Below are 17,222 nucleotides of genomic sequence, written 5' to 3' on the forward strand. Positions count from 1 at the left end.
CGTCTTAGGCATAATTCATTTTATTTATTTTTTTTTTTTTAAGATTTTTTATTTATTTATTTGAGAGAGAGAGAGAATGAGAGACAGAGAGCATGAGAGGGAGGAGGGTCAGAAGGGTCAGAGGGAGAAGCAGACTCCCTGCCGAGCAGGGAGCCCGATGCGGGACTCGATCCTGGGACTCCAGGATCATGACCCGAGCTGAAGGCAGTTGCTTAACCAACTGAGTCACCCAGGCACCCGGCATTATTCATTTTAAAGGCCTCACCAATTAGTTGATGTCCTTTTCTACTCTAAATTTTTTTCTTTTTCCTTTTAATAGGCTTGTTTTAGAGCAGTTTTAGATTTATCTAAATTTTTTTAACTTTCTAATTTGAAGATTTTTTAGAGTTTTTATTTTGAAAAATCTAAGTTGCAAAAATAGTACAATGAATTCCTATATATATATATTATTGAAGTATAGTTGACACACAGTGTTACATTAGTTTCAGGTGTACAACATAGTGATTCCACTAGTCTGTATATTATACTGTGCTCAGCACAAATGTAACTTCCATCTGTCACTGTACAGCACTATTACAATACCACTGACTATATTCCCTATGCTATATGTTTTATTTTCCTACATACATTTTAATAAGATTCCCTAAACGTTCATATTTTACCATGTTGGCTTTGTCACTCACATTCATTCTCCCTCTGCCTCTGTCCTCCTCTCTCTCTTTCCCTGCCTCTCTCCCATGCACATACATTTCTTTTCTAAACCATTTGAATGCAAATTGCAAATACTTCAGTATTTAATTTTTTTAATTATGTTATAAAATAATAGTATAATTAACATTTATGTAGTATTAGCTCATCTACAGACCGACCTTACTCATATTTCACTAATTGTTCCACTATTTTTATAGCAAAAAAAGGTGTTTCTGTGTTTATTGTGGTCCAGAATCCAATCTAGCATCATATGTTGAATTTAGTTGTCATTGTCTCTGTTAGTCTTTCTTTGTTTTTCATTACTTGGACATTTTTTTAAGAGTATAAGTGGTTTATTTTGTAGAATGTCCCTAAATTTGGGGTTGTCTCATGTTGCCTCAGTATTCAAGTCATGCATTATTTTTTTTTTAAGTCATGCATTTTTTAAAAGAACATCACTGTATTGTACATACAAAACTAATATAACACTGAATGTTAACTACCCTGGAATTAAACTTTAAAAATAAAAGACCACCACAGAAATGATGCTGTACCCTTCTCACTGAAGGAGGAGGAGCATTGATACCTATTTGCCCCATTACTGGTGGTGTTAGCTTTAATCACTAGATTATGGTAGTATCTGGCAGATTTTTCACCATGAAGTTACTGTTACTTCCTTTGTAATTATAAAATCTCCTTCAAAAATTTGATGATTCTGATGACCTACTCAGTTTATGGATGCTGGGAGGCCAAAAATTTTTCACATCCTCACTCTAATATAGAAGTTTCTAATGAGCTGAAGATTTTAGAAGTACTTAATTAATAATCTTTTAATTTTTCATAAAGACTAATTTTTCTCACTTGACTCAAGTACAACATAAATTGGAGCTATGCAGATTGTCTTAAAGTACCTCATTACCATTCTCATACCTCATTTATCTTCCCCATCTAATAAGTCATCAATTCTTACAGATTCTGCCTTCAACTGCAACTCAAATTGGTTCCCCTTTCCTCTTTCTGTTGGGCAGTGCTCTTTGTTATCAAGAGATCCTGAGATGATACTCTCGTTCGGGAAGGATTTGAGACAGTGAAGAGAACTAAAGACAGAACCGTGAAGCATTACAGTATTTAGAGGTTAAGCAGAGGAGGAGAGGCAGCAGAGATAGCAGAGAAGGGCTATTGAAAGTGAGGCGTTCAGGAATGAATAGGAAGCAGCCAGGCAGACAAGAGAAGGAACAGTAGTCTGTTCAGAAGAGAGAAGGAGTATAAAAACATGGAGGTGTGCCATAACATGGAGTTTGAAAAGCCTGTGTTTTGTAGTTTGGAAGCATGAAATCTGGGGTACAGCTGTGCCAAGTGATAGGAGATGAGGCTGGAGGACAAGGTAGGATCTTACTTATTCCACAAAAACCAATGTGGGCCTGATCTCCAAACAAGGGAGGGTCAGTGAAGGATTTGAAGCAAGGGAGCAATAGGTAAGATTTATATTTGAGAAACATCACTCTAGGGTCAGTGTGAAAATGGACTAAAGGGAGGCAGGAAGGTAGTCGAAGACTAGTTAGGAGGTTGTTTAAGGTCCAAGTAAGAAGTGATGAAGCAGTGGGGCGCCTGGGTGGCTCAGTCGTTAAGCGTCTGCCTTCGGCTCAGGTCATGACCCCAGGGTCCTGGGATCGAGCCCCGCATCGGGCTCCCTGCTCTGCGGGAAGCCTGCTTCTCCCTCTCCCACTCCCCCTGCTGTGTTCCTGCTCTCACTATCTCTCTCTCTGTCAAATAAATAAATAAAATCTTTAAAAAAAAAAAAAGTGATGAAGCAGTGAGAAAGAGGAAGGGGGAACCAATTTGAGTTGCAGTTGAAGGCAGAATCTGTAAGAATTGATGACTTATTAGATGGGGAAGATAAAGAAAAAAGAGAAGGAATCTGAGCTGACTTCTCCATTTCTGACTTGGGTAACTAGGAGTAAAGTGTGGAAGGGGTGCTATGTTACCATTAACCCAGTAGGAAACTATAGGAAAGAAGCACAGGTTGAAGAGTAAATGAGTCTAGTTTGAGGTAGCTCAGATAGAGTTTGCATCCATTGAAGTAACTGGGTCCTGAGCACAAGAATCATCAGTAGATAAAGAATGTTTGATAGAGGGGCTCCTGGGTGCCTCAGTCTGTTAAGTGTCTGCCTTTGGCTAGGTCGTGATCCTAGAACTCTGGGATCGAGCCCCACATTGGGCTCCCTGCTCAGCGGGGAGTCGGCTTTTCCCTTTCCCTCTGCCCCTCACCCTGCTTGTGCTCTCTCTCTCTTTCAAATAAATAAATACAATTTTTTTTTAAAGATTTTATTTATTTATTTGAGACAGAGAGAATGAGAGAGAGAGAGCACATGAAGGGGGGAGGGTCAGAGGGAGAAGCAAGCTCCCCGCCGAGCAGGGAGCCCGATGCGGGACTCGATCCCGGGACTCCAAGATCATGACCTGAGCTGAAGGCAGTCGCTTAACCAACTGAGCCACCCAGGCGCCCAAATAAATACAATTTTTAAAAAAAGAATGCTTGATGCAGCTGAGAGATGAGATGAGCCTGCAGGTGGGGTGATTGGTCTTCAACACGTAGACCTGAGGAAAGTGGCACAAGAAAGATACAGAGGCTCTTCTAGGAAAATTTTAAAGAATGTGTCTTCTAGAGTGAGTCACTTGTCTGAGGTATCTTATTTCTTAGTGTTATTCATTTGGTTTTATTACACATAACGTGGTGATTCATAATATAGACATGTATCGTAGATGTCTTTTGGAAATTAAAATGGAAGTGTCCCATTTATTGAAAATTTAATTGAAATCAAGCTTCTGTTCTAGAAAATAGCTAGTAAATTTGTGTTTATTTCACTTTAATCTTTCTACTTCTTTGTCAATTATCACTTAAGTTACTTTTTAATTTTAGATGGAAGAGGAACCATTTAACCCAGACTACGTTGAAGTAGACAGAGTGTTAGAAGTTTCTTTTTGTGAAGATAAAGATACTGGTGAGGTAAATATTTAGGGGAAAATTTTTTTATTTAGGAAAAACCTAAAACTTTCCAAATGTTAAAACTTAACTCCTTTTTAAAAATTGATGACCTAAAAAACACTGGAAAATGTTTCGTTAGTTTTTATTGATGTAGGTTAAGCGTATTTAAACTGTTTCTAGGTTCTCTTTTTCAAAATAGTAAAATGGAAAAAAAAATTTGTTTTACAGCCTGTTATTTACTACTTAGTAAAGTGGTGCTCATTACCATATGAAGATAGTACATGGGAACTAAAAGAAGACGTAGATCTTGCAAAAATAGAAGAGTTTGAACAGTTACAAGCTTCAAGGCCTGACACAAGACATTTGGTAAGAACCATATCTTAGACAACTTCATAAAATTTTAGCACTTCTTTTATCCAACAGGTTTAATGTAATCTTTGCATTTTTAATTTTGCTTTTGGTGTACAATGAATACTGTTTTAAAACTTGCTACATAGTATCTTATGTATGTTAATTTAACTATTCCTCCATTAGTGGCTATTCCAGTTTTGTTTTTGTTTTTTTTTTGTCATAAACTATGCTACATTGAACATTGAGTCCATGTACAAGTATCCTTAAGACAAATCAGAAGTGTGATCACTTGGTCAGAGCATATGTGCATTTATTTTTTTAAATTTTTTATTGTTATGTTAATCACCATACATTACATCATTAGTTTTTGATGTAGTGTTCCATGATTCATTGTTTGTGCATAATACCCAGTGCTCCATGCGGAACGTGCCCTCTTTAATACCCATCACCAGGCTAACCCATCCTCCCACCCCCTTCCCCTCTAGAACCCTCGGTTTGTTTTTCAGAGTCCATCGTCTCTCATGGTTTGTCTCCCCCTCCGATTTTCCCCCCTTCATTCTTCCCTTCCTGCTATCTTCTTCTTTTTTCTTTTTTTAACATGTATTATTTGTTTCAGAGGTGCAGATCTGTGATTCAACAGTCTTGCACAATTCACAGTGCTCACCATAGCACATACCCTCCCCAATGTCTATCACCCATCTCTCCCACCCCCCCCAGCGCTCCAGCAACCCTCAGTTTGTTTCCTGAGATTAAGAATTCCTCGTATCAGTGAGGTCATATGATACATGTCTTTCTCTGATTGACTTATTTCGCTCAGCATAACACCCTCCAGTTCCATCCATGTCGTTGCAAATGGCAAGATCTCATTCTTTTTGTGCATTTATAATTTTGATGAGTATTTCCTTCAAATTTCCCTCGACAATTTGCAAATGCTTCTTTTTTTTTTTTTAAGATTTAATTATTTATTTATTTGAGAGAAAGAGAGAGAGAAACAGCATGAGAGGGGAGAGGGTCAGAGGGAGAAGCAGACTCCCCGCTGAGCCGGGAGCCCGACGTGGGACTCGATCCCAGGACTCCGGGATCATGACCTGAGCCGAAGGCAGTCGCTTAACCAGCTGAGCCGCCCAGGCGCCCCTTGCAAATGCTTCTGCCTCATCTCTGAATTTAAGAGTTTCCCACAACTGTTTCTCTCAGGTCATTTATAAAAATACCAAGAATATCAGTGTCAGCACGAGGTGGAGTTATTAATTCTAAATATCTATAATAAGGAAAAATCCTTATTATACCCACGTTGTCCTTCTTTTCTATAAACCAGTTAATTCTCCATAACTAAATAGTTCATCTCCGTCCATAGTAGCTTTATTTTAGAAAAACCTTTTATATGAAACATTGTTAAAAGCCTACATAAATTCAGTATGTTGATTTTTTTTTTTAAATTGACCACATGCATATCTCTTCCCTGGTCAAATAATAAAAAGTAAATTATTGACTTTTCTAGTACAGAAACTATAGAATTCTAGAAGGCTATGGCAAGTTGTGATATTGCTGATAGTTATATAAATTTTTACTTTCAATTTCTCAAATTGTTTACTTTCAATCCTAAGACATAGGATTATTGTCATGTGAATCCAGTTTTGGGGAGCCAACCAAAAGAAATTCACCATGAGGAGACCTGTTATGATTTTATTAAATATTTTGTCCTGTCCTCTTTCAAATGTAATTTGGCCACAGAAATTTCTTAGTTCACTAACGACGGAATTTATACATGAAAAAGCAGGAGCAGATCACTTTTCCATTAGCATCAGAGTGAGGAAGGGCTGCCATGAAAAATGTGGAGATGCAACAGAAGAGAAGGAATGAAGTAAAATTGTTCATGGAATAGATCATATTTTGTTTTTTTGGTTTTTTTCTTTAAAGATTTTATTTATTTGACAGAGAGAGCATACAAGCAGGGAGAGCAGCAGTGAGAAGGAGAAGCAGGCTCCCCACTGAGCAGGAAGCCAGATGTGGGGCTCGATCCCAGGACCCTGGGATCATGACCTGAGCCAAAGGCAGACGTTTAACTGACTGAGCCACCCAGGCGCCCCCATAATAATTTTATTTCTAATAGCCAGTATATGTATTCATCAATAGGTGAATGGGTAAACAAATTTGTGGGATATCTCCCTCTGTGTGCTCTTCCTCTCTTTCTCTCTCTCAAATAAATAAATCTTAAAAAAAAAAAAAAAAAGAAAGTTTATGAACATTAGTATACAAATCTTCATCTAGACATGTGCTTTCATTTCTCTTCAGTAAATACCTATGAGTAAAATGGCTGGGTCATATGTTACATATATGTTTAATTTTTTAAGAAACTTCCAAACTTGGGGTGCCTGGTTGGCTCAGTCGTTAAGCGTCTGCCTTTGGCTCGGGTGATGGTCCAGGGTCCTGGGATCGAGCCCCGCATCAGGCCCCCTGCTCTTCCTCTCCCACTCTCCCTGCTTGTGTTTCCTCTTTCACTGTGTCTCTCTCTGTCAAATAAATAAAATCTTTAGAAAAAGAAAAAGAAACTGCCAGACTTTTTACAATTGGTCATACCATATTACATTCCCAACAGCATTGTATAAGAGTCCTAGTTGCTTCACATCCTTGTCAACACTTGGAACACAGTGTTTTTAATCTTAGCAATTCTAATATGTATATAATGGTATAACATTGTGGTTTTCATTTGCATTTCCTACTGATTAATGATGTTGAGAATCTTTGCATGTGCTTATTTGCCATTAGTGTATCTTCTTTAATAAAGTACCAATTCATATATTTTACCTATTTTTATTGGGTTGTTTGCCTTCTTATTATTGAGCTCTAAGAATTATTTATGTGTTCTAGATGCAAGTCCTTTATCAGATATATGATTTGCAAATGTTTTCTCCAAGTCTGTGACTTGTCTTTTCACTATCTTAACAGTGTAAAAGAGCAAAAGTTCCTCATTTTGATGAAGTCCAGTTTATCTGGCTTTTCCTTATGGATCATACTTTTGGTGCTATAGCTAAGAAGTCTTTGCCAGAAGTTTTTTAGTTTTAGGTAACATTTAGGTCTACGATGCATTTTGAGTTAATTTTTGTATATAGTACCTGTATGAATCAAAGTTCATTTTTTGCTTATGGGTATCCAGTTGTTCTAGCACCAGTTTTTTGATTAAAAAGAAAAAAACTACCTTTACTCTACTGAATTGCCTTTCCTACTTTGTCAAAAATCAATTGAGTAATACATGTGGGTATATTTTCGAATGCTCTATTCTGTTCCACTGATCTGTTTGTTATCTTTAAACCAATTCTACCTAGTCTTGATTCTGTAATTACAAGTCTTGAAATCAGTATAAATCCTCTAACTTTACTCTTTTTTTAAGTTGTTTTGGATATTTCTGATTTATTGCATTTCCATATGGTTTTAGAATCAGCATGTCAATTTCTACAAAAACATTGCTGGGATTTTGGTTGAGTTATGTTGAATCTGTTGTTCAGTTGGGAAGAATTAATAACAATGTTGAGTCTTTGAGTCCATGAAAGTCCATTTGTTTAGGCGTTCTTTAATTTCTCTCAGCAATGTTGTGTAGTTTTTTTTGTTTTGGTTTGGTTTGGTTTTTTTTTTAAAGATTTTTATTTATTTATTTGAGACAGAGAGAATGAGAGAGACAGAGAGCACATGAGAGGGGGGAGGGTCAGAGGGAGAAGCAGGCTCCCTGTTGAGCAGGGAGCCCGATGCGGGACTCGATCCTGGGACTCCAGGATCATGACCTGAGCCAAAGGCAGTCACTTAACCAACTGAGCCACCCAGGCGCCCCAATGTTGTGTAGTTTTAAATATACCAGTCTTATACAACTTTTGTGAGATATATTCCTAAATAGTTCATATTTTGGATGCTGTTATGCATGATAGATGAAAGATAGATGAAAGATGATATTATCTTTTTAAATTTGTTTATAATTTTTTCTACAATATAGAATTTTCTATATATTGATCTTGTATCATGCAACTTTGCTAGAATCACTTATCTTTGTTGTAGAATCTACAGGATTTTCCACATACACAAATAATGTCTTCTGTGAATTAAAACAGTTTTACTTTTTCCTTTCCAATCTTAATGTCTTTTATTTCTTTTTCTTTATTGCACTTCTTAGAATCTGCAGTACAATGTTGAATAGAAGTTGTGACAATGGACATGCTTGCCTTTTTCCCAATTTTTAGGAGAAAACATTCAGTCTTTAACCATTAAATATGATGTTAGCTTTGGCTCTTTTCATAGATGTACCTTATCAGGCTGAGGAGGTTCCCTTCTATTAAAAATTTAATGAGACTTTTTATTAGGAATACGTGTTGGAGTTTTTAAATCCCTTTTCTGCATCTATTGAGATTATCATATTTTTGGGGTTTTAGTCTATTGATCAACATTGATTAATTTTCATATTTCAACAACCTTACATTCCTAGGAAAGATCTATTTGGTCATGATAGATTATCCTTTTCATATATTGGATTCCATTTGCTAAAATTTTGTTATGGATCTTTGCATCTGTATTCATTAGGGATTTGGTGTATAGTGGGTTTTTGGTTTGTTTGGGGTTTTTTTGTAGTATCTTTGATTTTAGTGCCTGGGCTACATGGAATGAGTTAGAACGTATGCTGCCTTCTTCAATTTTCTGGAAGAGTTTGTGCATAACTAATTTGGTCTTTAGATGTTTGAAAAATATCATCATAACACCATATAATGTTATGCCTCTATAATTATTTTTAAAAGCAATGCTTTTACCGTGTATGAGATGTATGGAAGATTTAAAAACCTGAAATACACCATTCTTTGTTTTTCCACAAAGGATCGTCCTCCCGCTAATATTTGGAAAAAAATTGATCAATCCAGGGACTATAAAAATGGCAATCAACTCAGGGAATATCAACTGGAAGGACTCAATTGGCTCTTATTCAATTGGTACAATAGGTATGTAATATATCTTAATAGAAAAAAGTTTAGTGTGTTGTTTTTTTATGTGTGTCAAAATATGTTAAGTAAAATAGGTACTGATGTTGCTATATTATTACTGTCATGGAGTCTTTCTTATTGAAAGTGAGGTTACCTCAGGAAGATGTGTAAATTATAATTTAGGATTTTGACTTCAACTGCTTCATTTAAATTATGCCAATCAGAATAGAAGAAAGTTGATAAGATGATTAATAATGAAATTTGAAATACCTTTCTTACCATCATAAAACATCTGTTATGTTACAGAATATTTTTCAACTTACCAACTTATACTGCTATCTGCCAATAATTGAATCTAATTAGTAAAATGTGAGCAATTATATCAGTAAGAATTAAGTAGGTCTATCATTTAAGTCTTCAGCAAAGCAGATTGTCAGCAGTTGATGAGGAATAGAAATCAAACTATAAGAATCTAGTAATGAATTTATGCTGTTAATTATTTATTTTCCAAGTTCAAAATGCTGGGTGGAACATTAGCTCACTTTTTTGCAGTGAAAAGATAATTGCAAAAGACGTGAAAAATGGACCCACAGTTGAGAAAGTATAGTGGCATATACAAAAGAGCAAGCAAAGGCATTATGATTAGTAATAACAGAAAAATTTGATGACACTTTTTATTCAGAATCATTCTTCCATGTTTTTACTTATCACGTGATTCTTCTGAGTTGTTGCACTCAGTAATTGTGAGTCCTGAGACAGTCATGTGGAGTTGTGGGTACCTGTTAATGCCACACAGTAGTCTTTCCTCTGGTTTATATTTTCTAAATGTTAACCATCATTTTCCCCAAGAGACCCTTCCAGTATTGTTTTGCTTACCCTTCCCCATTGCCTACATTGCTTGTTTTAAACTTCCAGCATGTTCCTCAGGCTGTCTATCACAACCCTACCCTCTTCACCCCCGTGTGACTGCTCCATAGAGAGGGCCCATAGGTGAGCTTGTTCAAGTTCTTGCCTGCCCTCATAGCCAGGCCAACGAATGTATCTCCATTCTTAGCTTTTCTAAGCCATCCTCATGTACCAGAAGTTAAAAGGTGCCTCCCCACAACCAAGACTCATGTACCACCTCTGTTCTTGACATGCAGCCCGTCCAGTTTTCTCAGAGCCTCACTTGCATCAACTGTCATCCTGCACTCTTAGACCTTCAAGCCATCTCAAGACTAGTGCTCTCCGTCCCTTCACTCTGTGAGCAAATCTGGGTCTAACCTTTCATAAAAATACAAGAAAGAAAAGGATAAACATTCTCTTCTTGGTTCTGTTTTTCCTTCTATAGTGACCTTGAGCCCTCTGTAATTTCGTGGAAGAAAGCCTACAGGAGCTCTTCCCATTTCCTCATCTCCAACTTGCTTTAAACCTGTTGCTTGGATTTGAGTCTTATCTTTGAAACATGTTATTTCCCAATCCACGGGGTATTTTTCAGCCCTAGTTTGCTGTGTCCCGGCTGCTTTGGGTTTTGGTTGCTCCTTCTGTAAATTTTCCCCCATTCTCAGCCGCAGCAGCTTCCACAGTGGGACTCTCTCCAGACCCTGTGATTTGCAGGTCTGCTGGTTTCCCTTCCTCTGCCTGCCCTTTCAGTGTTGCTTTTCCTCCTAACGGTGCTCTTTTGCTCTCCTCATAGTACAGGTTTGTTCTTCCTAAGCCATACTCCACACCCCCTGTGCCTTCATTTATCAATAACATTCTCATGGTCTCGTATCTTTATCTCTAAGGCCTTGTACTCCAAGCCCATATTTCTTTTTGCCTCTTGCTACCTTAAAATCTATCTCACGGATTCTTTTTTCAGCACAAAATTCAAAATTAACCTTATTGTTTCCTGTTTCCTCTGTACCAAACTAGTTCTTCCAACATATTTTGTATTTCGGTTAAGAATAACATAATAAAGGGATGCTGGCTGGCTCAGTCAGTAGAGCATGCAACTCTTGATCTTAGGTTCATGGAGCCTACTTTAAAAAAAAAAAAAGAATAACACGATTACTGAAATCTGGCTGTCATCAAACACCCCATGTATCTGGTTGGTCACAAAGTCCAAATCATTCTAAGTCATAATTAACTTTGGAATCCATTCTCTCCTCTTAGTACCCCCTCCCTTAGTCCAAGTGCCCACCATTGTTTCCTGCATTATTGCAGTACTTTCCCAGTTAGTGGGCCAGGTTCTAGTCAGCTCACCTTCTAATATCCACAGTGGAGCAAGAGTGAACCTCAGAGTACAAACGCAATTGCATCAGGGTTCTTTAAAAATTTTAAGTGACTCCCATTGCATAACAGAATGATGTCCAACATTCTTTATTTATGACCTCTTCATACCTTAGTGATACCCCTTCCTTTTACTCTCATCTCAAAACCACGTTTGGAGTCTCCCAGGTGATGATCGTATTCTTTACACTTCTGCTCCTTTGCTGTGCTCGCTGGCAAAATCCTACCCATTACTGACCTCTTCTCTGAAAGAGAGCTCCCTTTCTACCATCTCTTTTTGCCACAGTTGGACACTTACTCCTCTGAGCTTCTGTAATAAACTTAACCCCGAGGGTTCTCAACTGGCCATATATTATAATCATCTGTGGAACTTTTTAAAAAAAATTATAGCTGCTTTTATCCTACTCCATACACTTTGACATAATGTGTAGGGGAGAGCCCTGGGTATCTCTCTTTCCTTCAGGCTTTTAGGCTCTTCTAATGCCCAGCCAGAGTTGAAAACCAGTGCTTTGTTTGTGCTTCCATGATAGCACATTGCATGATTTATTTATTTATTTATTTATTTGCATGTCTGCTTCTCTAATAGATAAAAGCCCCTGGAAGGCAGAGAACATGTTCTATTTCTTTTGTATCCCATTTTCTCATACTCTCCCTGAGATATAGAAGGTATTTAATAAATGCTTCCTGAATAAATAATATATTTAGTTTGCCTTACTCCTGCCATTTCATTCTTTAACAAAATCATACCTCTGACAGGTGTTATCTTTATTTTGGAGCTACAGAAATCTATAGTTTTCCCTCTGCAGGATTATAATAAAATTATAGTTTCATATATATACAAAATGATATGCCTAGTCTACACTTAAGCAACTTTTATGTTTTTATAAATGCAAGTATTTTAACTTGATCTTTGATTATTTTGTATATTTATCTTTAAAAACATTGTAGTGTACAGAAAAACCCAATGTATACATGGATGATATATTTGTTTATTTCAGACGAAACTGCATTTTAGCAGATGAAATGGGTCTTGGCAAAACCATTCAATCAATTACATTCCTCTACGAAATCCTTCTGACTGGTATAAGAGGACCTTTCCTGATTATTGCTCCACTTTCTACTATTGCAAACTGGGAGAGAGAATTTCGTACATGGACTGATATTAATGTTGTGGTTTATCATGGGAGCCTGATTAGCAGACAGATGATACAGCAATATGAGATGTACTTCAGGGACTCACAGGTGTGTTACTGGTGATTTTGTTTGTTGTTTGAAAGGTCAGGTTTGAAAAAGCCAATTATTATGCTTTCATTATTTTCAAATTTGGGATGAATTTTATTTGCCTACGTACATCTTAGTTCGATCTCTTTATTCATCATATTTATTTTACAATAAACTTTAGTAGCTGAGGAGGACAATGACAAGGAATTAGGATCACGTTCTGGTTCACTATATAGTATGCTGATTTATACAGATGTACTAATTTGATTGTATCCCTAATTTTTCAACTAGAATAATTGTTTTACTAATTGCTTTTAAATACACATTAAATTTATTTTTAGAATAATACCCATCTCTTTGATCATCCTCCAGTTTTTTCCCTCCATTTTTAAAATTCAAATCTTCAATGAACACCATGGGTTTAAATGCCTCTTGAGATGGAACCATAGGTTCTCTTTCATGTTCAAAGGATTTTGATTTTAGACACATTTGGTTTGTTTTGTATGCAGATACAAGCATACCTCTCTCTTATTTTCCCCTTTGGCTTGATTATTCCAGTGCTCTGGTGATTTGGTGGTTTTCTTCTGCCCCATATCCGGAAGGCACATTTTCCATTTTACTTTGGCCTCTTTAGTAGGAAACCGAGTAGGAGATTTCTTATTTTTCAGCTAAATACACACATCATAAAATGAAGAGATAACATTACAATAAAGAATTTTCTAGCAGAAAGTTGAAGTCTAGAAAGCATTAAGTGCCAATTGCAGTTTTGAGTGGTAATAGGACTTTAGATTAAGAATTTTATTAAGAAATAATGAACAAGATTATTAAAACAGTTCACACAAAGTTATACTCTTTAATTGGAATAGGTTCATTTGCCTGACATTCTGCCTCAGTAGCACCTTAATATTTTATTTTTCTTTCACTAATGCTTTTGTTTTATAAGGATCGTTATAACATATGATGTGATAATGTCATGTGATATGCTGCAGGTTGAAGTAAGCTAATGTGCCTCGCCTTCTGCTGCTTTCCTTCCCAATTGTAACTGATTTTCTACCTATTCAAAGCTGAAAATGGATGAATTACTTGATTTAGTCCCTCTTACTTTTATGGTTGAAACAATTACATTCCTATGAAATTAAGCATCTGTATAACCCTTTAGTTATTCCTCAGTTTTATTATAACTATCACCTTTGTACCTTTCAAGCCTCTGACATCTCAGATTATAGTTTGATTTCTTCCATAGTGTTTTATTCTTCTCAATCATACATTTATAGAATTTAAGAGCTGTACGGTATCATAAAAATGATTATGATTAACTTAGTTCAATCTCATTTTTTTTTACAGAAGGTAGAATTAAATATTGGGAGTTTAAGAGATGTTTAAAAGGGTTACAGTTTTAATAAATGTCTCATATGAGTTTGGTATAAACAAATCCCAGCAAAACTGGGATTAATAAACCCAGGTCACTTAGACTCAAAAGCCCTTGTTCTTAAACGCTAAACATTGTGATATCACTTTAACTAAATGCATCCTGTCCCCAGTTGTTAGAACTGTATAAATGCCCTAGACTTATACTTTATGCCTTTTTTAATAGTATTCTGCTAGATCTTTTATTCAACTTAATGGCCATTGTATATAATCAATATGAATTAATCTAATTAAGTTGGTAGGAATTAAACTCTAAATCAGAATACATGATCTTTCTTAACCTCTCGTAGTCCCTGATAGTTTACAGCTTTCAGTCCCATTTAAATATTCTCTTGGCTTGGATTCCAGGACTTTGTACTGTCCTATATTACCGCCTATTCCTTCTGAAGCTCCCTTTACTGGTTCCTTCTTATCTTCCCTGTCTAAACTTGGGGGTGACCCCAGGGCTCAGTCTTCAGACTCTTTTATATCCATACTCATTCCATCAGAGATTTCATTCAGTCACATAACTTGAGTACCATCTATACTGCTAGAAACTCCGAAATCTTATCACCAACTCTAACTTCTTTCCTGAATTCCAAAGTCCTCTCCAAATGCCTATTCAGCTGTTCCACTTGGGTATCTACTAGCCGACTCAAACATAACATGTCCAGAATCCTGAATTTTCTCATTGTAGTAAGTAGCAACACCACCTTCTAATTGTTCAAGCTAAAAAATTTTACAGTTAAACTTGAATCATCTTTTTATCTCACTCTACACCTATCCATCAGCAAATCCTATTGGCTCTACCTTCAAAATACCTTCAGAGCTGAATACTTCTCATGACTTCCAGTGATGATCTCTTGCTTGGATTACTACAACAGTCCCTTCATTGGTCTCCGTGATCTGTCCTTGGCCTCTTTCAGACTATTTTCACTACAGCAGCCAAAGGGACTCTTAAATTCCATGTCAAATCATGGCACTTCCTGTCTCACAACCCTCCAGTAGCTTCTTGCTCAGAAAAGGAGCCAGTCCTTAGCATACTTTCAAGTCCCAGTACAGCTTCATCCCCTCCATGACTCAGTGGGTTTCAACTTCTCTGGCATTCTTACTATGTGAAGACTGCCATAGATACTCCCACTTTAGGGCCTTCACACTTGCTACTTCTTCCAAGAATGCTTTCTGTTCTAGATCTCTAGGTATCGCCTGGCTTTCTCCCTCATCTTCAGGACTTTGCTCCAATGTCACTTCTCAGTAATGGCCTCCCAGCCAAGCCATAAAATTGCAGTGGTCACCTCCGACCCCATACTTATTCTTTATCCCTGTTTTATTTTATTCCACAGCCCTTATCACTTTCTAACCTTTTTTTTAATTTGCTTTTTTTTCTTAACGGCTATGTTCTGCATTTGAAACATTGGACTGTAAGTTCCACTTGGAGAATTATTTTTGTCTGTTTTGTGTATTGCTGTATCTCCAGCATCTAGAACAGGGTCTGGCACATAGACACTCAATAAATATTTGCTGAATAAACTACTCAGGTGGCTAATTTTGATAGTAACTATTTATTTGCCATTGTATGTGTAAACTCATGGAAAAAATTAATAAACATTAAAACTGAAATTTCATTGTCCAGATTTTGTAATGGTCATTTCTTTCTGGATCTAAAATTGTTACTATAACTCTTAAAAAGTATAAAACATTTTATCAGAGAATACTTATTTGAATATAATTATAAATTATTGTGTTTGGCACAATTTTTTACATTATTCTTGAAAACACTACAATTTAATACAGTTTTAATGCTAAAATTCCTCATCTAAAGGGAGTGTATGCATGTATAAAAATTCCAGTGGAAAATGTTTTATAGCAGATGTCATTAGATGTATTTTTATGCTATTTGACAGGAATTAAAAATTGTGATGACATTCTAGCAAATTATTGTATTTGATAATAAATTTCTAGGGGCGTATCATTCGAGGAGCTTACAGATTCCAAGCCATCATCACCACTTTTGAAATGATTCTTGGTGGCTGTGGAGAGCTTAATGCAATTGAATGGCGATGTGTGATTATTGATGAAGCACATAGGTTAAAAAATAAAAATTGTAAACTTCTGGAAGGTCTGAAACTCATGAATCTGGTAAGTAACTTATCATTATTATGACTTAATGCCATTTCTTAGCTACATAGTGAAAGGTCAGATAGAGGCAGAGAGCTAATGCTAAACTCCTTTTTAGAGTGTGTATCCAATTTTTATCTGTGGTAATTGAGTTTTGTTGTGTTTTGTTTTCTTTTAATTACTAAGGAAAAAAATTCCACATACTCAGCATATGTTGTTTATAATTAATAAATGGGATTTTTAAAGATTTTATTTATTCATTTGCGAGAGAGACAGAGAGAGAACAAGCAGGGGGAGAGGCAGAGGGAGAGGGAGAAGCAGACTCCCTGCTGAGCAAGGAGCCCGATGCGGGACTCGATCCCAGGACCCTGGGATCATGACCTGAGCCGAAGGCAAACGCTTAACCACCTCAGCCACCCAGGCGCCCAATAAGTGGGATTTTTAAAAGTGATCTTCTTACTAATGTGTTTGCTTATTTCAAATCAGTCTTTTGCATTTTTTAACATTTTCATTTAATTACAATCACAGAATTAGTACATGAGCACTTGAACAAATAACTCCAATATGCAGAACATTGAAGCGCCCCTTTTTACTCCCTTTCTATCGATGCCCACCCCTAGTTCCACTCCCCACTCCAATATTTACAGATTGGTGTGTATCTTTCTAGACTAAACGTTTACTGGTATACACATACATATGCAGATACACACATACATATAGAAATATTTAGCTTAGGAATTTAGAGATATTATTAAATTTTAAGTGATAATTTGTACTATCATTAAAAATATTTATTTCCTATTACTATTATGTTTAATTTGTAATGCATGTCTAGTGTAGAAGCATATTCCAGTCAGCTCTTCATATTATAGCCTTAATGATTTGAGAATCATTCTTGTGTGAAAAGTCAAGTGATGGTTAGCCAAATTATAAAGAATGAGAACCATTTTGTATACAAATTACCATATCAAGAATTGTTATGTATAAAAGAAACAAATACCTTCTTTGTTCTTGAAAGGCCTGTTTCTTTGAGAAAATCCAAAATATGCTTAATTATTTGGAACTTTTCTTTTAAAAGCGTTCTTGAATAGGTAAAAATAGCATGCAAAGTGAGGTATTACAAGAATGATACAGAGTGGGGCGCCTGGGTGGCCCAGTCGTTAAGCGTCTGCCTTCGGCTCAGGTCGTGGTCCCAGAGTCCTGGGATCGAGCCCCGCATCGGGCTCCCTATTCAGCGGGAAGCC

At 36.4% G+C, this 17,222-nt stretch overlaps 1 protein-coding gene across 3 annotated transcripts in view; it reads left to right on the top strand.

Moving 5' to 3' along the window:
• The window catches only part of CHD9 (chromodomain helicase DNA binding protein 9), a 167,728-nt gene that overhangs the window by 84,307 nt on the left and 66,199 nt on the right, over window positions 1-17,222 (top strand). For all 3 annotated transcript variants that reach the window (XM_044922304.1, XM_044922305.1, XM_044922306.1), the window contains 5 exons: window positions 3,611-3,697; window positions 3,905-4,042; window positions 8,879-9,000; window positions 12,231-12,474; window positions 15,823-15,999. In XM_044922304.1, coding sequence (XP_044778239.1) covers window positions 3,611-3,697; window positions 3,905-4,042; window positions 8,879-9,000; window positions 12,231-12,474; window positions 15,823-15,999 — 768 coding nt within the window. The remainder of the gene's footprint in view (window positions 1-3,610; window positions 3,698-3,904; window positions 4,043-8,878; window positions 9,001-12,230; window positions 12,475-15,822; window positions 16,000-17,222) is intronic.

The sequence above is a fragment of the Neomonachus schauinslandi genome, chromosome 16 (genome assembly GCF_002201575.2).
Source record: "Neomonachus schauinslandi chromosome 16, ASM220157v2, whole genome shotgun sequence".
Taxonomy (NCBI): domain Eukaryota; kingdom Metazoa; phylum Chordata; class Mammalia; order Carnivora; family Phocidae; genus Neomonachus; species Neomonachus schauinslandi.